The 24797-nt window shown below is 36.5% G+C and overlaps 1 protein-coding gene across 1 annotated transcript in view; it reads left to right on the top strand.

Annotated features, from left to right (window-relative positions):
* The window catches only part of DMGDH (dimethylglycine dehydrogenase), a 58618-nt gene extending 37884 nt beyond the window's left edge, over positions 1-20734 (top strand). The window contains exons 15-16 of the mRNA XM_090276410.1: positions 11342-11476; positions 17602-20734. Of these exons, the coding sequence (XP_090132536.1) occupies positions 11342-11476; positions 17602-17817 (351 nt within the window). The 3' untranslated portion in view covers positions 17818-20734. The remainder of the gene's footprint in view (positions 1-11341; positions 11477-17601) is intronic.
* The last annotated feature ends 4063 nt before the right edge of the window (positions 20735-24797 follow it).

The following is a 24797-nucleotide window of genomic DNA, read 5'->3' as shown; positions in this document are numbered from 1 at the left end:
TATTGGGCAACCATCCCAGACCCCCAAAATCATAAACTGGGGGCCCAACAGTCTGTTTTCACAAGTCCTCCAGGAGATTCTTTTTTTTTAAAGAATTTTTTCAATTACCCTTTACATTCAATATTATTTTTTATTAGTTTTAGGTATACAGCATAGTGGTTAAACAATAATGTACTTTACAAAGTGTTTCTATGTTCTAATACCATGCATAGTTATTACAATATTATTGACTGTATTTCCAATGCTGTACTTTACATCCCATGATTGTTTTATAACTACCAATCTGTACTTCTCAAACCTTTCACCTTTTTTACACAGTACCCCACCCTGCCCTCTGTGGCAACCGCCAGTCTGTTCTCTGTATCTATGACAGGAGATTCTGATTCACACTCAAGTTTGAGAACAATTACTTACCCAAACCAAATGGGTGGAGGTAGGGGATAATAGGGTCTAGGATTCTTGGTTTTATTATGCAATGAAGATTGAGAACCACTGTCTTAGCTTTTTTTTTTTTTTTTTTTTTCAACTTCATGCCTGCTGTGGTCCTAGGAATAAACAGGAAAGCAGAAAAACAGGTAGACTCATCAGAGGCTGGTGCTACAGAATCTGAGTGGATTGGCAGTAAGTCAGTAAATGTATGACCCATTTTGGCTAGTTTGCTGGTTAATACATGCTTTCTACTTACCCCTTTTGGAACTGGCAGTATGGGTTTTTTTGTTTTTAAAGCACCAGATTCTAGCTATGCAGCCTTTGGAAAACTATTTAATTTCATTTTGTACCTGAGATTGCTAATCTGTAAAATAAGAGCTCCCTTGCCATGTCTAAAATTCTACGAAATACCAGCTAGCAGAATTGTTGATGATATCAGTTCTATGGTATCTATATGAGCCACATAGATGAGTCATTTTAATTAAGCCATCCTTATTCTCTTACCCCATTTCCATTGCTGAATGATAACAAAGAAATAGAAAGGAAAGAAAGAGGATATAAAACTTAGGCTGAGACAAAGCTTCAAATTCCTGAAACATCTTTCAGAGTGGATTAAACTAACAGCCATTGAATCATCATCCTAACATATACCCAATTTCCAGGATGAGTCAAGAATTCCACCCTATAAGCTTAAGTGTTTGGTTAGTTGACTGCTTTGTAATTTGGAAGTCCATGTACCCTGGTCTAGGAATGAATTGAAATAATTATCTAGATTGCTTTTATTTATTATTATTATTTTTATTTTAACAGCTTAACTAAAGATGCAATAAACTGAGATATTAGAAATATACCATTTGCTAAGTTTTAATGGACGTATGCACTCATAAAACCATCACCAGGATGAAGATAGGCAAAGACTATAATAGTAGTCAGTAGGGGGGAGTGGGGAGGGAGAGAAGGGGGATAAGTAAGAGAAGGGTCTAGTCAAGGAACGTATATGAATGACTCATGGACATGGATAATGGGGAGGGATATAATTGAGGGAGAAGGGATGGGCTGGGACGGGGGAGCAATGGGGGAAAAATGGGACAACTGTAATTGAATAACCAAAAAATAAAATGAAAATAAATAAATAAATAAAAAAGATGGTGAACATGTTCCTCATCCCTAGAGATTTGTTCATGTCCCTTTGCAATCCCTACCTCCCAACCCTCCCTACACCCCCCACATGCCCCCAAAGATGACTTTTTTACCATCCCCCTGCACCCCGACTCTCAGAACATATTCACTTTCACCTGGACAGATCCTGACACACGTGCTTCCCAGCAACTCACCTGGATTGTCCATCCTCAGGGGCTCAGGGACAGCCCCCATTGGTTCCATCAGGCATTAGAAACTTTTTGTCACTATAGACTACTTAACAGTTTCTAGAGTTTTATATAGATGTTATGCACTATATACCCTTTGTATTCACTCAACATAATTAACTTGAGACTCATCTGTGGTATTATGTGTATCAATAGATCCCTTTTCATACTAGACTATATATACCACAATTTGTTTATATACTGATTAACTCCTGAATTGTTTCCAGCTTAAGGCTATTACAGATAAAATGGCTATGAACCTTTGTGTACAAGTCTTTGTATGGACAAATGCTTTCTTTTTTCTTGGGTAAATACCTAGGAGTGAAGTGACTGGATAAAATGTCAGGTATGTGTTAACTTTTTAAGACATTGTTTTATAAACTAATGTACCATTTTATATTTTACATTTCCCCCAGCAGTGTACAAGAGTTCCATTCCTCCACATCTTTGCCAATCACTTGTCATGGTCAGTCTTTTTAACTTTAGTTTTTCTGAGAGGTATGTAGTGGTATCTCATCAAAGTTTTAATTTATTTTCTTAATGACTTGACATTGAACATATTTTTATGTACTTGTCTACCATCCCTATCTCTTTTTATGTGAAGTGTCTGGTCAACTCTTTTACTCACTTTTAGTTGTTTTATTCCCTTTTATTTATTTATTTTATTTTTAGTTTTTAGTTTTTATAGTTCTTTATGTATTCCAGGAACAAGTTCTGGATACATGCTTTGCAAATATTTTTTCCTAGCCTGTGTCTTGTCTTTTCATTTGTCTAATAGTATCTTTCAAAGAACAAACATTTTTAATTTTTAAAAAAGTTTTTATTTATTTATCTTAGAGCGAGAGAGAGAGAGAGAGAGATTGATTTGTTGTTCCCCTTATTTATGTATTCATTGGTTGATTCTTGTATCTCCCCTGACCTGGATCAAACCCACAACTTCGGAGTATCTGGATGATGCTCTAACCAACTTAGCTACTGAGCCAGGGCTAATTTTTTGAATTTTGAGAGTCCTTATCAATTTGTTCTTTAATGGATCATGCTTTTTGTATATACCTAAGAAACTTTTGGCTAAACTGAAATCACAAAGATTTTCTGTTGTTTCTCCTAGGGGTTTATCATCTTTTTACATTTAAGCCTATAACTCGTTTTTACTTAAGTTTCGTATCTGGTGCAAGATATGGTTTATTTTTTAGTATATAAACATCCAATTGTTTTTCAGCACCATTTGTTAAAAAGACTATGAGTTCTGAACTGCATTATCTTTGTACCTTTGTCAAAAATCAGTTGTCCATATATGTTTAGGTCTGTTTCTGGACTCTATTATGTTCTACTGATCTACAGATGATCACCAGTTTACAAATATTCAACTTAATGATTTTTCATCTTTTTGATGCTACAAAAGCAATATGCATTCAGTAAAAAATGTACTTTGAATTTTTATCTTTTCCCAGGCTAATGATGTGCTATATAATACTCTCTGTGGTGCTGGTCAGTGGCAGCAAGATAGTTTTGCCCAACTGTAGGCTAATGTAAGTGTTCTGAGCATGTTTAAGGTAGGCTAGGCTAAGCTATGATCTTCAATAGGTTAGGTGTATTGAATACATTTTGATATATTTCAACTTACAATGAATGGTAAGTTGAAGAGCGTCCATATTTGTCTTTCTAGATATCACTACCCTACTGTCTTGATTACTGTAGCTCAAACCACGCTGTGATAGCCCTGTAACTTTGTTCTTTTTCAAAGTTGTTTTAGCTGTTTTATGTCCTCTGAATCTCCATAAACTTCAGAATCAGCCTGTCAATTTATTTTTTTTTAAAAAGACCTGCTGGGATTTTGATTGGTTTTGCATTCTATAGGTCAATTTGTCTTCTAACTCATGAACAAGGTATACCTCTCAATTTATTTAGGCAATCTTTTTGTATTTTTCATTTTGATGCCATTGTAAATGGTATTTTTAATTTCAATTTTAAGTTTTGTATTGCTAGTAAGTAGAAAACAATTGGTTTTTGTATATTCATCTTGTGTTCTACAACTTTGCTAAACTCACTTAGTAGTTCTAGTATTGTACATTTTTGTAGATTTCATTGGATTTCTACGTGAATAATGTTTTATAAAATAAGTTTTTAAATAAATATACAAGTAAGTATGCAAATAAATGTATGTATAAATAAGTTTTGCTTTATCTTTTCTAATCTGGATGCTTTTTATTTCTTTTTCTTGCATTATTGAGCTGTCTAGAACCTCCTTCAACAAAGTTAAATAGACGTGGTGAGAGCAGACATGGCTACGTGTTCCTGATCTTAAGTGAAAAGCATTCAGTCTTTCATTTAAGTATGATGTTAGCTACAGGTTTTTCAGAGATGCTTTTTATCAGTTGAGGGCATTTATTTCTATTTCCAGTGCTAAAAGATTTTTTTAATATCAGGAACATTAGATTTTGGCAAATGTTTTTTCTGCATCTATTGAGATAATCATATGTTTGTATTTTGTTATGTGGTGGATGACATTTATTGATTTTCAAATGTTAATCCAATTTTCATTTTTGGAATAAAACCCACTTAGTTTTGCATTATGTTGTTCTATATTGTTGGATTTTATTTGATAATTTTGAAAAGAAAATTGGCAGCTACATTCTCCTTATAGGATGTTACAGCTTGTAATTATCTTCTTCCTTCCATTTTTTTTTTTTTTTTTTTTTTTGAATGGAATGTAAACTCTGTAGGTTCCAGTTCTGGAAATACAAAATGTGTTTTGTTTACCATTTTATGCCCAACACTTGGTTCAAGGCTGGCAGATGACAGATGCCCAGCAAGCATTGTGTTGTTGAAAGCAGTGTCGAGAGAGGATGCTGGAGAAATGCTGGGCCTCCTGATGAAAGGTCTCACTTACCAGGTTAAAGAATTTGGAGTGCACCATGACTGGTGTGGCTCAGTTGATTGAGCATAATCTCACAAAGGGAAAGGTTGCTGGTTCAATTCCCTGTTGGGGCACATGCCTAGGTTGTGGGTTCAGTCCCTGGTCAAGACCATACTAGAGGGAACTGATCAGTGTTTCTCTCTCACATCAATGTTCTTCTCCCTCTTTTTCTCCCTCCCTTCCCCACCCCTCTCTCAAAAAAACAAAAAAAGAATTTTGAGTATATCTTGGAGACATTGGAAAGCCATTGAAGGATTCTGAGTAAGGAGTGACACTCTAGTTGATGAAAACAAATAAAGGGGAATTAGCCTGGTACTGGGGGATCACCTTCCTAATTATTGAAGAAATCCAGTGGAGAGATGTCAGGGGCTTTAACAAAGGCAATGGCCATAGATTGGAGAAGAAAGAGGTGTGGATGACGTTAGGAAGGTAGGGTGGAGACCACATGAGGGACTATATATGCAGAGTGCAGAGGAGGAGTTTGGAAGGACTTGTGCAGTTGCAGAGCTCCGGGACAGCCAAGTGGAGAGTCACAGGCAGCAGCTGAGCATATGGGTTTGGATACCTCTGGTCTGAAAAGTATGGATTTGGATGATTCATATAATAGGTGATAATTAAAGCCAGGGGTGTATTGGGAATCCCTCTCCTGTACCACCCTTTACTTACCAATGAGATACTTATCACACCTCATAACACTGACTGCTTCCTCAACTAGACTGTGAGCCCCTAGAGAACAGGTGCCAAGGATCCTTAGGGCTAGAACTGTGTGATAATTAGCAGGGGCCTAGTAAGTATTTGTTGAAGGGTTTGAATCATGGTTCTGCCACGCACTGGTTCTAAAGCTAAACTAGTTGCTTAACCTGCAAGCAGTTCAGTTTTCTCATCTCTAAAATGAAAAAACTATCTACTTCCTAAGTTTGTTATAAGTATTAGGTGAGATAAAGAACATTTGGTACCTTTATAAATGTTAGCTCCCTTTCATCTTATTTAATTGACTCTAAAATCTTTTAGACATGAAAGAAAGAGCTATAGATAAAATCCTTTCAGTTTTTTGAAGACCTCAGCAAGAAAGATCTTGGCTCACTGGTGAGACTTCATTTCTTCATGTTTTTCTCATTTTTAAAATAGTTACTTACTTTGCATTTAGACTTGAGCACTATACATAAAACACCAAGTGGGTAAGTGTTCCTCACTTTAGAGAGCTGAAAACTATTAGGAAAACTCTATCTTGTAATCATTGCTAATGCATGGATGTAATGCATTGCTAAACATGGATGTACATTAGACAAAGCCACAAGTCCATTGCCCCATTTTTGTTTGAGTCATTAGATTCAGAAACTGAAAAGTAAATATTCTCTTTAACATTGAATCTAGCAAAAGTCATAAAACCCATACAATGGGGGCTCGCTTCCATCTGTAAAAGTAGGAACAAAATTCCACCACCAGTGCTGTGCCTGGTTTCTAAGGAGGGCTTTCTTGGGAGCCAGGATGTTACAGGATTGTCTTATGCCTTTGGAACCTTTTAATATTTAGGTTAAAGGGGTTTGGGCCAAAAATTTTTTATCAAACTGGTGACTTCCTTGAATTTCATGATGGGTACACACTCCAAGTATATGAAACAAAAAAGGCCCAAAACTTAGATTTTTAAAATTCCTCTCCTGACCTGTGAAAGCCTACTACCCTGACTCTATATGAGAACCTTCCTTCTGCTACTACCGTCAGACCTTGGTTCTAGAATGTCTTGGTTCTCAATTAAGTTGTTTAAGGAAACTATGTCTTGGTTGTCTAATAAAACCTCAAGTCTTGATTCTCTACCCAACAACCCTTTCATGCTAATACCTGTATGATCAGTCACTTGTTTCTCAGGCCACAAACAAAGGAGATTCAGTTTTCAACTGAATTGCGTCTTGAACGGTTTTCTCAAACGAATTAAGTTTGAGAACTGAAGTTCCACTATTGAATTTGATTTTAGCTACATCTGAGAACTCTCCATTGCCCTGAGAATTGTGACCAAAATATACTAATTTATTTCATTTCCATATACTTTTAGTTAACATGTGTGGTTTTAAAAGAGCTAATAAAAGATGAGTAATTATATTTCACTTAAAATCTACTTAATGTTTTCATCTATGTGGATGTTATATTTAGTATGTATCACAGGTGCCTGTTTTAATCGTTCTTATTGCTCTTTAAAATTAATAAATTAAAAATATGTAAGCCAAGACTATTTTTAAGCTATAGTCTCAGTGTCCCAGATATTTATGTTTCTCAAAGACATGAATAGCTATTTATATAGTTAATTTGACAGTGACTCTTAAAGAAATGTACTTCTGTTCTCAAGTAATCTTGAAAGCACCAATTTTAATCACAGCACGTACTTTTAGCCATATTTCCCTCTCTCATTTATAATGAATAACTGTACAATAGAGTAAAATCTACCATCTTGGGAGGAAAACCAAGGAAAACGAGAATGAAGTGCCACTGCACCACTTTAAATCTTCCCAAGTCAGGCACAAGGGTGGCTGGGAAGGGGAATTGTCTCGAGGAGCAGGTGTCATCTCTTCTCTGTGTTTTAAGTCTGTGTTCCTTACATTTACTTAGGTTTTTGTTGTTTGTTAGAGTATTGTTTTCATTCATGTCTGAGAATAATATTTCTAACAAGATCACTTCCTAATTCAGGGATATATAACTAAAGATGTCAAACTTCATTAACATTAGCCTTCAGGGTATTTTAAAATCCTTTTATGTAATACAAAAATATTATTGTATAGTGAATGTATTTCAAATAGGTTTAGGCTACCTAGAAACAATTTAAAAGAAATGTTTTTAAAGTATTTATACCAGCTGTGTCTACCAATGATGGTCTGTCTCCAGGTACAGTCATTAAAATATACATATGGATCAAATCTAAAGGTGCTGAGTTATGTTGCCGTGTAACTGAGCCTTAACTTTGCTGGGCATTTCTCTTTCATAAACCAGGGTAAAATTATCTATCTCATAAGAATGCCATAAGGACTAAATGAGTTCATGAATGTACAACCCTCAGCATTGTGTATAGCACAAAGCAAGTGCTCAATACATTGTAAATATTTATTAACATTATTTCTTTTTTATTGAATTCATTACTTTAATTTTTCTCTTCTAAAGGAAATATTCTGGGATCGTTTCCTCTTTCTTGTGATAAGCTGGTACCTTATGTCTCCCCTTGGACTTTGGTGAGACTATGAATTTGGCAAAGGTTGAATTAGGCTCCTCTTCCAGCATATCTTATTTCCTCAACCCCCTGGCACCTGCCGCAACAGCTCTCATCCAGCACCCCCAAAGGACCCATTTCTGAAGGCTCTGTTGTGGTCACCTTTCACCACAGCCCCTCCAAAGGGGTAGCAGATGTCAGCTTAAGCAGCTCAGTGGAAGCCCCTCATAGAAGATGAAAATAGTAGCTGGGACTCCTGAGAGCTTCTTTCTTAACCAGTTTGTTGATTTCTTTGGCCGAGTTCACTCTCTTCTTTTAGACCCCAAATCCACCATCTATGGGTTCTTGCAAAGATCAAATTATAATGTAAGTGTAAGAACTTTTGGAAAAGGCTACACAGACAATAGTTATTATGAAACCTCATCTTCAATGATTCAGTTCAAACTACTTCCTCCACACAATTGTTGCTAACAAAATGCTACCACAGTCCCACTCTCCCACCCCAAAGGGAATTAATTATACTCCTTCTTGAGCCCCCACTGTGCAGACCCCTATCATAGCATCTGTTTGTTTGCATTTCTGCCTCCACACGTTAGACATTCTTACTTGGAACTTACAAAATGTTGTGACTCTCACTGAACCAACAGAACCAACACTGAATCATGTTTCAGATTGGTATTGCTGACTTATATGCTATCATGTGTCCTGTTCTACCATGTTTCAGTAATCTCAAATTATTCTCCTTTCCTCTGACATGTTAGAACATCAAGGTGATATAATAATTTCTGTTAAGTCTGGTGAGAGTAGGAGGAGAAATGACAGGAGAACAGCCCCCGAGTCTAAAAAGATTTAGTTGGCCACCTGGAATAGGTGGACTGAGACCCTAAGGTACGAGCAGTGAACTAAAGAAAGGCAGAGGGTTTTAATGGGGATTAGAGGGGAAGGATTTGAAGGGACTCTCCGTAGATGGCTTGGGGGGAACTGGCTCTGAGAACAGAGGGGCCTACTAAAACAGAAAAGTTGCAAAATTCTTGTCAGCAGGCTAAGACATCTTAGAAGGACACAAGCCTTGCCAGCAGGCTGAGATATCTTTGAAGGACACCGGCAGTTGCTACCATCGGCAGTTACTGATGGGGGAGCAGATTTAATGGGCTTGCTAAAACTCTACCAGAATTCCCAGAACCCAAGTCTTATGTCTAAGAATATCAAGAGTGGGCATGTTGTGTGATGTGGAGGGAAGAGGTCACATCTCCTCAGCAGCCTCCCAGAAGCTATGACACCATGTTCTATTTAGCTCTGAATACCTGGTGCCTAACAGTATATGACACAGCAGGGGGATAATAACATTTGAGTAAACAATTGAAAGAAAATGCTTTAATAGGGACTCAGGGAGACCCAGAACCTTCAAGATCTAAATGAATCTCTAACAGTATAGATTCAGATTGCATAACAGGAGATAAACTATTTACAATCTCCTGGCCTTCCACAGATCACACTATATACAATGTGTATTGGCCTCTCAATATTGTTGTAAGCACTTTTTCACACAATAAAGTGTGAGACCAGACAGGAACTCTAAAATGAACCCCTTGTCACTATTTATCTGTAATGTAAGTCTTCTTTTAAAAAGAGAGCAAAAAAAATAAAGTGCTATTGTTATAGAGTTCTTTCTATATTTACGTATTTATCTTTTAACTATAATGAACTTTGGTTTATGACTTTTGTTATCATAAATTTTTCTCACATATGAATTCAAATGAATCAAGCTCTTCCTTTGGGTTTATTTTGATTTTCCCTAATATTCCTGTCTTAAGTAATATGGGGTCTAGCTGTCTTTGAATTTTTATCTGGCTTCATAATAAAACTTTATAGTTGGGTCTTACCATCTGGATCACATGGGGGAAAGGAAAAGAATTGGACTTTCATTTTGCAATTATTTTAATCTAGGCCAGTGGAAACTTTCTTTAGCTTCCAGTGCAGGTCAGCAATTTAAAGTTGCAATAGCCACAGAAATCATATTTCATTCTGGGCCTATGCTAAAAGTTCTGAGTTAATAAAGGAGTGAACTGGGGTTCTCAGGCAGAGAGTGTGTGAGGACCCCTCTTGCTGCTTAACCAAGAGGCTAAGGGGACTCATTGCTTCAATCCAAAACATTTTGTGTGGAGGAAGAGCTGTATAAATCCTAAATGTTGGTGACAGAGGACATTTTTGACACAAAATATTTTTTCCTCTTTTTTTCTTTTTTGCCAATAAAGAAATTAAAGATGTTCCCTTTCATTTCTTTTGGAGGGTAGTTAGTCTTCATATGAGAACTGTTTTGAGAATTTAATTTTCCACACTGTAACCCTAATTAAATCTGATTCACAGAGATGTGATTTGTATATCACGAATTCCCACTTTTCCCTGTCAGATAGGAGATGCTGGTTTGAGCACACTTAATGTAGCCTCCTTCCCCCAGCGATCCGTCCTTTGAACTCTTCCTGCTCTTTGACTCTGACTAGAGTCTCACACTTCCCTAGCATTCTGGTTGGGTAGAATTTTATCTCTTTGATTTACTAAGTGTCTCCACTGATGCGTTATTGCTCACCTGTTCATTGTAAGGTATTATTAATAAATGTGAAAGTCCTGAAGTTTGCAGGATTCCTCCTTTTTTCCACCCATGAGAATGGATTCAAGGTTATCCCTGTCGCAATGTCACTCTCACTCAGTTGCCTTGCATTGGGAATAGCCCTGAGTTTGCCCAGAGGGATGTATCAGGAATAGGAATGTCATCTGTCATGTGTTGCGGGGAAGGAAGGGATAAAGGTTGAAATGTGCAATGTTAGAGAATAAGCTTTTTGATCAAAATGTCTATGTCTGACTAATTTTGTAACCCACACAGGGCTTAGCATGGTGCCTCACACAGGGGCTCAATACATTTATTCTCTGAATGAACTAATGAGTGCCACTCAATAGGTTAATACATTCCCCAGACCATTATTCTGAAGAATGAAAAAGACATGAGGCATTTCTGGGTTGTTTTTGGCATCATTTTTCAAAAAGTGAATTTCCTTCTTGTAAAAGGCTTACTATAGGTAGAAACTTAGTAGTGCTTTGCTCCCCACCAGTCAGGCCACTGCCCAGAATTATTAGATGTAAGGGTCACTTTCATAATCCACCATCGCAATAGAATACGTTATGTTTTTCTGCCTAGGTAGTTTTGGTAGAATTGTTATCACAAGTTATTACTCTTAAGTCTAACCTACTCAGAAGTAGGTGGCTGATACTGTCATTGGAGGACTAAGAAATATTTGTCTAGATGTTTGATCCAATCTGTATTTTTATTGAATGTGTAATTGGTGAGAAAATAGCAAAGACAAATTTAAATGCTTGCATCTCTAACCTTGTCACAGCATTTGAGCATTCATTCATCATCATTATCTTGGGTTCCCGCAGCCAGCGGACTTCATAGGAAAGCAAGCACTGAAACAGATTAAAGCCAAGGGGCTGAAACGGAGACTGGTCTGCCTCACCTTGGCGACAGACGATGTGGATCCAGAGGGAAATGAAAGCATCTGGTACAACGGCAAGGTGAGCGCTGAGGACTTTGTGGCTGGGGGCCACTGTGGCTTCTCTGCGCAGGAACCCTCCTTGTCTCTCTCTGTTTCCTTTTAGTGGTTTTTCTCTTTATTTATCTCTTTGTGGGATGACAGACTTTTGATTTCTGAGCTGACATTCAAGAAACAAATCAATTAGCTAAAAGGAAAGCAAGATGACAAGCAGTTTTGAAACCATAAAATTCATATGCTTTGATTAAAGAACTTGAAATACATTCGACAATGAGGAAGGTATGATTTAGAGAGTAAAATTATCTATTTGCTCACCACACCCTTACCTGTGAATGCAAGAGATGGATTTTATAAAGAATTCGGCATTCTGACTTAGCTTCTTTCAGAAGACGGCGATTCTAACCTTGTTACATTGGCAGGAAAAAATTTCCAAATGAAAACATCTATGGCAACAAAAGGGTAGAACCTTAGAAAGTAAAGTGAAAAGTAGAAACCACTTGGTTCTTCAGAAAGAGTAAAATTACCTTCTTCTCACTTTGGAATGATACATTTTGTTTTCTCTATTAGTGTTCAGTAAAACCAGGTAACTCACTGGAAGTCTTCATTTCCACCACTTTTCATGACTACGTGTAAAACCCAATTTGCGGTTCAGGATTTTGCTTCATTTGGGCTGGTGTTATCAGGCAGTTGTAGGGCACCCAGCTAGACCATGGGATGGGCACAGTGCCTTCACCTGAGCAGTTGGTTTGTAGGGAACAGTGTCTGCTTGGTCAATACCCAGTGACTCACACACTCCTTGCCTGGGTTTTTACTCATGCACTGCAGTCTACTTAATATTTGTTTCCATTTCCCCCATCTCTTCAGTGGCAAAAAGAGCACTGGAGGTGGGTAAGGCCAGTGGGATCAAATACGAGCCTTTGGATTACTAAAGAAGTAATCCAAAGTGGCCATTTGGGCTGAGGCATATGGCTCAGCTGGACATAGAACTAACATCTACAGAGATCCTACTGTGTGCTGGATGTTTTTTATGTACTCTCTAATCTAATTTTACCACAACCCTCCCAGATATGTATCATCATCTTCATTTTAATGAGGCTGATCATTTAAAAATGTATATTTTATTTACTTATTTTTAGAGAGAAGGGAAGGGAGAGAGAAAGAGAGGGAGAGAAACATCAACGTGTGGTTGCTTCTTGCATGTCCGCAACCCAGGCCTGTGCCCTGACTGGGAATTGAATTGATGAGCCTTTGGTTCACAGGCCAGCACTCAATCTGCTGAGTCACATCAGCTAAGGCAAGGCTGATCATTTTGATCAGGCTTTGAGGCTCAAAGAGGTGATGTAAGTTGCTTGAGGTTACACAGTGCGTGACTGATGGAGCTGATTTCTGACCCAGGTATAGTTGGACTTCGAATTGCTTATTCTTTCTTCTAAGCCATGCTGAATACCACAATTTACTCTCTTCTCTGTCTCTGCTGATGTCCCACTGTGTTGGCTTTAACACTATATACCCACAGCTCTTGTACATCTGAGTAGCAGATGGATGTCATTAGACACTATGAAGCCAACATACTTTTCTCAGATCTCAAACTCTTTCTTTAGCACATTACCTATAATTGTGCTGCCTTTGTTCTTCTGTTTGAACCATTGCTACTCTTAACTCACTGTTTCCCCTTCCTCTTTCTATTCTAAATGTCTGGTTCAGCCCTCTTTTTCTTAATAGGCTCTTCCTCCAATTTTAAATTTGCCCACAATTTCTTCTGATAATCACCTCTGCCACAAACTAACAGTGTAACCTGATCTTAGCCTCTCTGGACCTCACTTTTCTCATCTATAAAATGAAGCCATTGGAAAAGATTATGTCTGAGATTCTTTCCACCTCTAATTAATTTTTTCCCCAGTGATTATATTTCTCCCACCTCATCTTTCTTTTGTTTTACATTTTCACTCTGTCATCCAGCTTTCTCAGTCTTAATAACATAATCCATGCCCATCCTTCCACCAGCTTTCTCCTTTACTGGGCCATGAAATGATAGATTATGCTCTAATATTCTGTATGCAACCCCGCATCAATCAGGATGAACTGACAGACTCTTAGCACCTTAAATACGATGATACCCACATTAAAGTTAAAAAACCTGGACACCTGAATCTTACATTTATACAATGTTATATGTTAATTAAGTTTCAAAGCTGGGAGGGGAAACCCTGGAAACCCAAGTTCCATCTTTGAATTTTCCTTTGCCATATCTGTGCACTGAGTTTACATGCTCTATGTTCCTCTTTCCTACTGTATGCCTTCTGCTTACAGAGCAGTTAATCTATTTATAGGATCATTTACTAATAATATCTCCCTTAAATTTCCTGATATCAGCTTGTCAGCTGTTTGGTGCTTATTAGGATCACCATTTTATCATGTGGACAGCTCTCTTTGATCCTCTTCATACTATAGAATAATATGATATAGTTTTTGCTTTTTATTTTTTGATTTTGTTTGGACTTGTACTACCTTTAGTATTGGGCATTCCATTTCTGCCAATATTTCCAGTGCTAGAGATAGGGTACAAAGATACTCATGTAATCACTGAGTTTTAATCAAGTGTTTACTATGTGTCAGCAATATTCTAGGCACTAGAGATGCTGCAATGAACAAAATAATCAAGAATCTCTGTCCCCGTGGAGTTTAGATTCCAGAGAAAGGAGAGGTAGACAATGAACATAATAAATAAAATAAATGGCATGTCAGAGAGTGAGTAGCACCCCAAGGAAAAGTAAAGTCCAACTGGGAGATGGGTAGTGCTGGAGAGAGGGATTATAATTTTAAATAAGGTTTAATTTTTTTTTTTTTTAATATCAAGGCACAAAGGTGGGAATGGGAAGGGGTTTCATTAGTTTTGAAAGTAGCTTTGCTGATAAGTAGGTTTTGAATAAGTGTATGAATAAAGAAAGTTTGGAGAATTTAGAAAGAGTTCTTTTTCATTATTCATAAACTAAAGCACACATGGACAACCAAATAAACAATATATCAGCTGATTTAAATTATGTGATCATCTTCAAAAGCCATTTACCATGTTTTCTTCTCCAAGTCAGAGGTACGTTCAAGTCCATAAAAGAAGGAGAAAAGGCTAAAATAAATGAGGCTTGTTTACTGGAAAGAAGACCAATGTTTGATTTCACAATGAATATGAGAATGAGTATCTACTAGGCAGGTTGTTCTTGTTATTCACTGCACAAAAAGAAGCAATTTAATCGAATCTGAAAGATTTTAAGGTAGAAACAATGTAACATTTATGCTAGAAAAAAGGTTCCCCTGGATATTTAGTAACAAGATAAAAGGACAGACTTCTAGAATACTCTGGGCAACTAACTCCTAGATTAGTGGGAAATTAAAGAAGAAATAAAAGCAATCTAGCAGAAATCAAAGCATTCAATAAATATTTTTGAAATAGCATCCACAAAACAAATATGCTATTTCTTTAACTTACTAATGCAGAAAGAACTGTGAGACAATCACTGCTGGGATTTTAAGAGAGAGAAAGTCCTGAGGAAATGGTGTACACAGTCTCCAAAGAGTGATTGTGGAGTTTTGACCCAGTGAGTTAGTGGATTTGGCCAAGAGACTTGCTCAGGCTTCTGCCTGTTTCTTAAGATGCCCAAGCAAGTGATGTTAACTTTTCCAGGACTTCAAATACAGATCTCAGTTTTAGAGTCTGGGAAGTGAAACCAAAGTTACCAAGCAAGTCTTTCAAAAGGCAACAATTAAAATTCCAACCTCCTGAGCAGATTGCTAACTCATATCACTTAACTATGATCTAAAGGAGTAAGCAATTTTAAAACATGTGCATCATCTCAGCAATACTTTGGCAATTACTGTAATAATCTGTAAGAAGTAAGCCTTTACTAAGCATTTTTTTTTTTAATCAACCAGTTTTCACCAAACAAGTTCAGAAATGATATGGAGAGCATCTGATTTGGGATTTTAATGTGATAATTAATAACTGGGGCTACAGAGATAGGAGTCTATATTTAATGTCAAAAAAGTATAGCATCTAAAAGACTAGATGTACTATATGTTAGGGATAAAGAAGCAATCCAGTGACTCTCAAGCCAGCAGGAGATAATTAACAGGTGAATCATGGAAAAGGGGTGAGGAAATGACATTCCGCAGGTCCTCACACATATCTCTGGGATCAAAAGGTGGAAGATTGTTGTCACCAAACACAGAGAAATGAGAAGATGTAGCTAGATAACTTTGCAAATAAATTGGAGATAGACCTATAACTACATTACCCTTACTTAATCACACTCTGAGTTAAGTAATTAATTGCGTTAGATTGTGAACCCGGATTAACCAGTAATGGAGAAATGGGGGAGAAGGAGGGGGAAGGGGAGCTAATCGCATTACTATAAAACCAGTTTTCTTTGTCTACTTTGTGTGCACATCCTCCTGGCTGGTGGTGCACCCAACTCTGCAGACTCATGAATAAACACCTTACTTTGCTGCTCAAGTCCTGTGTCCCAGTTTTTATTATGAGTGTTTTTCACACTATATAATAAGATTGTTGACTCTACTGGATTCTTTGCTGAGGCAGCTGAAAGGTCACCAGGCTGATGCATGTCCATGAATGTTTTGGGACACCAGCTATGAACAGCCCAGTGTGCTAGACAGTGAGGCTCTAAGGATTAGTGCAATGTTGTGTAGCCAGGAGAAGCAATTTTGAGGAGGGCCATAAATCATATTTTGCTTTTGTTGTCTTCCTTTTACATTTTTAAATATGATATCTTAACCTGACATATATATATATATGTAACAGGTTAAGATACCACATTTCAAATGCATATATATATATATATATATATATATATATGAATTTTAATCTGTTTTTCCTTCTATTTCAAACTTCCCTTTAGACCTTTAGATCTGATTTCCACTAATCCTCTTATCTTCTCATCAGGCTTGTTATATAGATTTTTTTAGCATACAGTATTTGTCTTCCTCTCCTAAGTTTGATTCTTTGTTAATGAATTGGGATTGCTCATACTTAATACCATGTCTCCACTCATTGTGGAAAGTTTCATGCCCCATCTCCACCCACCTAATTTCAACCACCTTCAAAGCGTAGAACAAATCCTGGCTTAATGATGTTGATGTTCTTGACTTTGTGTTACATGTTCTTGTATCTCTATATTAGTTCCTCAATGAGGCTGAAAGCTCATGAGGTTGGGAACCAGGCCTCTACTAATTCTCTAGAATATACAGAGTAGGGCTAGAAGGGTTAAAGTTAACATATATTTAATTGCCTAGCAATTGCCAGGAATTGTTAAATGCTATTTATAGTCATATATAGAATGTTCACTTCACATTGACTGTATATTAATAAATAGTTTAGCCCTGGCCAGGTAGTTCAGTTGGTTAGAGCATCGTCCTAATATACCAAGATTGCAGGTTTGATCTCTGGTCAGGACACATATAAGCATCAACCAATGAATGCATAAATAAATGGAACAAAAATTGATCAAATTGATGTCTCTCTCTTTCTCTCCTCCTCCCTCCCTCCCTCCCTCCCTCTTCCCCTTCTTTCCTCCCTGCTTTCCTCCCTCTCTCTGTCCCCTTCCTTTCTCTTTCCCTCAAACCAATAAATAAAAATTCAAAAAAATGTTTTAAAAATAAATAAATAGTTTAATTGAGTACTATAGTGACAGGCCATGTTCAGAACCCCACCAGGGACAGTTAACTAAGTTTGCATTTGGGTTTTTAGATTTTTCTCCCATGTATTTACTATTGCCATATTAGTTTGATAATAGTTGTAAGTTGAAAATGAAAGTATTCCATTCTTCCTCCTATTAGCTCTCTTGGCATGAAAATGAGCAAAATACTGCCAAGTATTAAGAAACTAGGTGTCGTTATTTAAAAATGAAAAATTTCAAAGTAATATAGATATGTAATTTGAGAATTACTTTTCATCATTTGTAAATTTTCATTCATTTTCTCAAAAATGTAAGGTTTTCCTCCTGGTGTTATACCCATAGATAGCATATCATAAAACTCCCAGATTGTGAGTTGAACCTATAGTTTAAGTGTTTTCATCTGGAGGAGAGAAGCACAAAGCTGTGACCTACACACTGAAGGCTGGGTCTTGTTTTTCAGGTGGTTGGCAACACGACCTCTGGAAGCTACAGTTACAGCATCCAGAAGAGTCTGGCTTTTGCATATGTCCCTGTCGAGCTAAGTAAGGTAGGACAACAAGTGGAAGTTGAACTATTAGGCAAAAATTACCCAGCGGTCATCATACAAGAACCCTTGGTATTGACGGAACCAACCAGAAACCGGCTTCAAAAAAAAAGTGGAAAGGAAAAAAATTGAAAAAGACCTTCAGCAGTCAACTGAACTATGTATTCAAAATTATAATTGATTTGCAGGGAAACAGGGAAAACCAAGGATTTATTTCAAAATCATCAAAGTCTAGATTTAGAATCTTAAAACCTTTCTCCTGTTTTGTTAGGAGGATAGAGTAAAGGATTAGTGCTTTACATTGTTATTTCAAATGAAGAAATTAGAAGTAAATGCTTATATTATCCTGTGTTGTTGCTTATGAAATTAAATCAGTAAAATATTTAGGTGTTTGCTAATATATAATCATTATTACAATAGAATTATAGGGCGTTATATAATTTTAGAAACATGCATATGGTTCTTATTAGCTGAAAACAAGTTAATAAATCATATTTTACATAAAAACAAATATAATACATTAATTGATTCTCTGCATTAAGAAATACCTTCTTAGTTGACAAAGAATAGTTTTAATTTTTTATAATTTACCTTTGATAAAAATAGTAAAATTTGATGTTGATATATAACATTTTATTCAGTTCCCTGAAATATTAATTTTCTTGATGACCTCCCTGAATGCAGCTTTATGGGACATTATTATTGTCTTTTGAAAGGTTGTTTTAGAAGAGAAATTGCAAAAAAGTGAAAAAAGAACAGTCTTTCAAATGAAGCAATACTTGTAAATCTTCTGAAATGAAGCTGAAATATAAATAGATTGTGCCAGTACAAACACAGTTTGAATACTGAACAACTCTGGGGAGAATTAATGCAAGTTGACATCACATTGTGCCGTTCTGAATATCATTTCATAAAGCATTTGACAAAACAGTTCGAACAAGAGCTTATGAGCTGACAGGATTGCCCATAGTGCTGTGAGACAGCAAGAAAAAAAAATCCATTTAGTAATAATTCTTTGATATACTTCTTGATATTATTTGGGCTTAGTTGACTGTATAAATCACACTTTGGTAAAAGATAGTTTATCATTTATAATTTGTTATACACTTGTTAAACAATTGTTGAACTTTTCTTAGGTATTAAATAAAGCTGAATGTGAAGCATGGTAAGATTCTGTAATTAAAATAGATTTTCAATTAATTTCTTGCAAGTTTTGAAAAGGTGTCTAGAGTGCATTTTAAATGTTTCATAAAGATAATTATATATTAGAACACTTCAACATGACATTCATTTCTCTTTGGTATGTCCTCTTAAATAAGAAAAGGAGGAAATACTTCTGGTAACATTTCATAATTAGCAAGAATTATCCAGACCCTATATTTTAGTTCTGGTAGTAGGTGCTAGTTAATAACTTTGGTTGGGAAACAGGTGGTCCTGATTCACATTTTTTGCCTTTCTGTAGCACTATAAGCTTAGAATGTCTATTTACTATCTCTGGATTCCTCTCCTGCAAAATAGACTCTTCCAGATTCTTTTTTTTTTTTAATGCTATAATAACAAGAAGCAATGTACAGCATTGAATTTATGCCATACAGTTAATGTAGCACTAAAACAGATCAATAAAAGAATAGAATGTTTAGATGAATATTAAACATTTAAAGAAATCTTACTCACAGCATATAAATAAGTTGGTGTCCTGCCTTCCTTTAGAAGTTGCCCTCATTCCTTCTTTTGTTGTATGTTAGGTGCTATTAGGTCTTCTTGGTCACCCCAGCACCCCACTTCTACCCAGCCAGTGGTCCTGGCCTAGGTACCAGCTTTGGCATCAGCCAATCCAGAGGCTGACCAATGACTTACAAACAATTTGGCTATGGAAAGATGAGCAAAGTTCACCAGACCTTCTCCTATGGGTTTGAAGTAAGAACCACCAGAGAGTAAACTGATCAGTCCTAAAAGCCAGAGATGAAAAGATACATAGAAAGAGAAGCCTTGAAGCCATGGGGCAAGGAGTGCTCCGGGTAAGGAGAGAAACCCTGAGAGAGAGAGGGAGAGCCAAAGACCATATTTTGAAGCCCTCAGCTCCTGATGGCCTATCAGCCAGTTCTTAGGTGAGAACGTTTACTCAGAAGAGCCTACTAAAACCAGTAGCTTCTGGAAAGTGAACCATACACTTAGAGAGGCCTCAAAGGAATGGGCCCAGGATTAGGGTCAACTGTGAAGAGCAAACAACCAGCATGCTTGAAAATGTCCTAGTTATATGCAGGAGGTATGTCTACAGCTTAGAGAAAATGTTCTCAAGAACATGATGGTGAATGATAGACACTTTGTTCTTGAGTTTGGAAAGCTTCTTGGAACTGTAAAAGCACTTTCCGGTCAACATTATCAAATGTTTATGCATGTTATATTACTAATGGTCACATCCTAACTAATCTGTCTTTATCCTTTTCTACAAATAGGAAAGGTGACAGAAAAAAATATTTTAAAGTAAGCTGTGTGGGACATTAAATAGCAGACAGATTAGCTTCCACAATTTTAGTACAAGGATTTTGTGCATATTTGAATTGAACAAAAAGGAAGGTTGACATTGTTGGGAAACACAACAGCTACGAAAGCAAGAAAGTTTCAGTTACACAAATAGCATCCTTTAGCCAAGGTCTTAAAGAAGCAGAGAACCAAAAGTTAATTATACTTTCTTATGATGAATCTTCACACAAAAATTAAAATGATCATCCTGCCTTTGCTTATCTCTCTGCCATTAATGAATCTTTAGAATAGGCCAGTAGTTTATAGATGCTACATTATGGATTATAAAGAGGAAACACATTACTTAACTATATTTCATCCAAGTATGAATTTGCAACTATTAGCATGTTATGAAGCATAGAGGTGACAAAGTGATGTAAAGGCTGCTGGACTGAAAGCCAGATGACTTGTTTTTCCAGCTCTACCACCATCCAAGCACAAATTGTTAACCATGTACTAAAGCCTTTTCTGTATTTCAAGTTCTATGAGTAATTACTTTCCTAAGTAAAGTATTCATTAATCTATACATGTTTGTTGAGTACTTATTACAGGCCAGGCATTGGGAAAGCAAAAAATAGACATGGTCCCTGCCTTTATGGAGCTTATGAAGTAGAGAGGTCAAACACTTAACTAAAACAACAACAGACAGTATATTTAGTTAGAGAGGTGTCATAAAAGCTAAGGGGAGAGAACATTTTGAGAAAGAGAGGATGGCAGTTTCAAAAGATAAACAATATCACGTAAGATTAAAGGCTGAGAAATGCTCCTTGGGTTAAGCAGCAAAGCATCATTGCATCATTGGCATGAACTGTTTCAGGTGCTAGTGAGGGCAAAGCCAGATTGCATTGAAAATTGACTAGGAAAGAGGTGAGGGGTTAGAGATAAGGCACATAGAATGTCACCATCCAGGAACAGTTTCCTAATTATGATCAGTTATAAAGGTTATCAGAAAGCATCCAGCTGCAAGTAAGAAAATACCTCATTAATAGCAGTTTATGCAAATATTTCTTTTATTAAATCACATAGCAAGAAATCTAGAGATAGACTCAATGACATTAAGTATCTCAGTTCCTTTTTTACCCACTCTGTGAAATCCTCCTCTCCCCAAAATGCTTTTTTAGTATACATCTTTTGTTTTTGCAATTGTTGATGTTTTGTCATCTAACTACCTATTTCAAATCAACGCATTTATATTACTTACCTTCATTACATTGTACATATTCTACATGGAACTGTCCTCTGGTAAATAAAATAAAATTATAAATAATATATATATGTATCTTATCTAGTAAGAGTACATTCATACCTTCTTCTTCATACAGTATGACTCATTTTTGATACAGTATTCACATTGGTTTGAGATATTTAAGCATGATTGAAGAGTTGGCTTAGAACTGCTCAAAAAATTGGTATACAATGTAAAAAATTCAGTACAGAAAACATGAAAAATTCAGTTGATATAATAAATATAGTGTGAACACTAAGCCTTAGGCTGTGTTAAAGGTAAGGAAAAGAAAAAAAGTGAGAGAAAATGCAATACCAACATCTTGTTTCTTGACCAGTTGACTTGCTGGGTACATGGTTGTATTCACTTCCTAAGAATCTATTGACTGATGTATGCTTTTGTGCAGTCTTATGCACAAAAATGCTATGCTAAAATCTTTTTATGTGAACGGTACTATTTTGCACTCTCTAACCTTGTTGGTTTTAAGGAGGAAGGAGGTGATAAGCAATGGACAGGATGTGGGGGTCAAAGGAGTTTCAATTTGAGTTAGCCAAAGCTCTTTTTTATGAAGATTATCAATTTCAGAAAGTTGGAGAATATTAGGGTTAAAAGAAATGTTTCCTCTTCTTTTTTAAATCTGACCTTTTCCTCCTAATATGCACACATACACCAACATACAAAACAAAACAAAACCAACACTAAACTGAAGGTGCTTCTTATAAGAAATTACCTTCCTCTATGCTTGGAACCTAGATGCTTATTAATGCAGTGACAGTAGTTAGCACTGATGGTGGTTAATGCGTATGACTTAAGTGTGTGACTACTGGCAACTAGAAGAAGGGTGAAAGAACCTTAAGAGCACTCATCTGTAGGTCCAGTATATGACCTTACAGGCCTTTAAGAAGGTCCTCTCCTGCTGCCTCACTTAGATATGGTGGAAACAAATCCATTCCACATCAGTTACCAAAAAGTAAACGTATTATGTAAGTAGTTTAATAGCTGACATCTAAAGTAACAAAGTTCAGATATTCTTTCTGATGTTCAAGTCTCTCCTTCTGGACTATTCAGGGTGGTAAATGGGGTAATGAGTAACCCTAACCACAATTTACCACATTTAGTTAGTGAACTTCAAGCTTTCTCTCTAAGAAAGACCTCTTGCTGTTCTTATCTCTACCCCAACAGTTAAACATTTAGAAATAAAGTGTTTAAAATTGCTTAGCCTTTGTGTGCAATATTTATCATATTCAATGGCACTGAAACAAAAACAGACAGAAGCCTTGAAATACAGGTATCCTGACTTCTGAGCATAGCTTACAGCCAATTAGCACCATGCCGAGAACCAAGCTCTGCAAACTGGAGAAACCAAAAGACAAAACGTCTATGGGATTTTCTGAGCACATTGCCTTTGGGCTTTACAAACATGTTCATTGAAGGGTATTTATTCTTGGCACTCTGTTCTCATGATGCATTTTACTTTTTGTTTAAATATAAATTGTTATTAATATTAATAAAATACTATTAAATAGATGATATATGCATACTTTAAAATTTAGAAGGCATAAAGTATTGATGGTTAAAAGTTAGTCTCCCTTTTATACCTGTCCTCAGTTAACCAGTCTACATAGAGACAACCAATATTATCCTTTCTTCTATATTTTTAAGATACTCTATAAATATGTGAGTATCTCTCTCAATATACGAATACAGTAGTCCCTCATTTATCACGGGTATTGCATTCTAGACCCCCCCCCAATGATAGGTGAAAATCTGCGAATTAGGAACCTTACATTTATCTTAGTATTTATATATATTTTAAGGCTTTATAAACCCTTCCCACACACTTATAAACTGTTCCCAGTCCCTTATTAACCTTTTCCACACTTTTATAAACACTACTTATGTTCTTAAACATATTCTACACTCTTAAGCCTACGTAACTTTAACAACATATGTATACAGTACCACAAAATCCTGCGATATAGTGAAAAATCTGCGATAAACAATTAAATATAATATTTTTTAAAATCCCGTGATATAGTGAGGCTGCAATAAGTTAACCACGATATAGAGAGGGGCTACTGTTTTGGTATACGAAGTCCGTCTGGAAAAAATTCAGCCATTCTTAAAATAATGAGAACGGTTTGCGCAACTTCAATGTAACTTGGCAGACAAGGAGCATGGGCTGGAATGTACATGCATGAACAATAATGACTTAACTGTGCTAGTCATTGGGGGTGGTAGACACCATTGAGTAAGCATGTGTACTGTGTGGCTGTCACATTCAAAATTATTGAGCAAGTAGAGCAAGGTATCTGCATCAAGTTTTGTGTTAACTGAACATTCTTCTTTGAAAATTATTCAGATGATTCAGAAAGCCGTAGCTATGGGCAACTGGTGATTGGCAGCTTCATCGTGACAGTGTGCCTGCTCATACATCTTATCTCTTGCAGAGTTTTTTGCAAAACATCAAACCACCCAGATGACTCAGTGCCCCTACAGCCCAGATATGGTGCCCTGGGACTTCTCACTTTTCCCAAAACTAAAATCACCCTTGAAAAAAAAGAGATTTCTGATGATTGATGAAATTCAGGAAAATACAATGGGGGCAGCTGATGGGGTTTCCAAAAAGGATTTTGCAGAATATTTTAAATAGTGGAAGAGATGCTGGGAGAGCTGTGTGAGGTCCCAAGGTTCCTACTTTGAAGGGGACTGAGATATCATTGTCCTATGTACAACGTTCTTGTATCTTCATCAATAAATGCATCTATTTTTCATGGTACATGGCTGGATACTTTCTGGACAGACCTTTGTGTGTGTGTGTGTGTGTGTGTGTGTGTGTGTGTGTGTGTGTATTTAAGATTTTATTTATTTATTTTTAGAGAGGGGGAGGGAGGGAAAAAGAAAGGGAGAGAAAAATCAATGTGTGAGAGACACATCAACTTGTTGCTTCTTGCATGCCCCCAAATGGAGACCTGGCCCACAACCCGCACATGTGCCCTGACTGGGATTTGAACCAAGGACCTTTTGGTTCACAGACTGATGCTCAATCCACTGAGCCACACCAGTCAGGGCTGTACATATATTTTTAAGTAAATGAAAGCATACTAAGAATAATGTTCTTTTCCCAACTTTTAAAATTTAATAATATATCTTGGAAGTTATTCCATGTCATCCTTTTAGTTGATTGCTTAGTATCCCATAATTAATTTGACCAGGACCTATTATGTGCCTTTTTCTAAAAAAAATAAGGCTAAAATGAATATCATGATGTGTGTGATATTTCTTACACTGAGTATATCTGAAGAATAAATTCCTACAACTGGAATTGCCGGCTTAAATTGTATGTACATTTTGACACATATGC

The sequence above is a fragment of the Furipterus horrens genome, unplaced genomic scaffold (genome assembly GCF_987537825.1).
Source record: "Furipterus horrens unplaced genomic scaffold, mFurHor1.1.pri manual_scaffold_5, whole genome shotgun sequence".
NCBI classification, from domain to species: Eukaryota; Metazoa; Chordata; class Mammalia; order Chiroptera; family Furipteridae; genus Furipterus; species Furipterus horrens.
The sequence above is the reverse complement of the archived record's forward strand: the minus strand, read 5'-3'. Positions and strand labels throughout refer to the sequence as shown.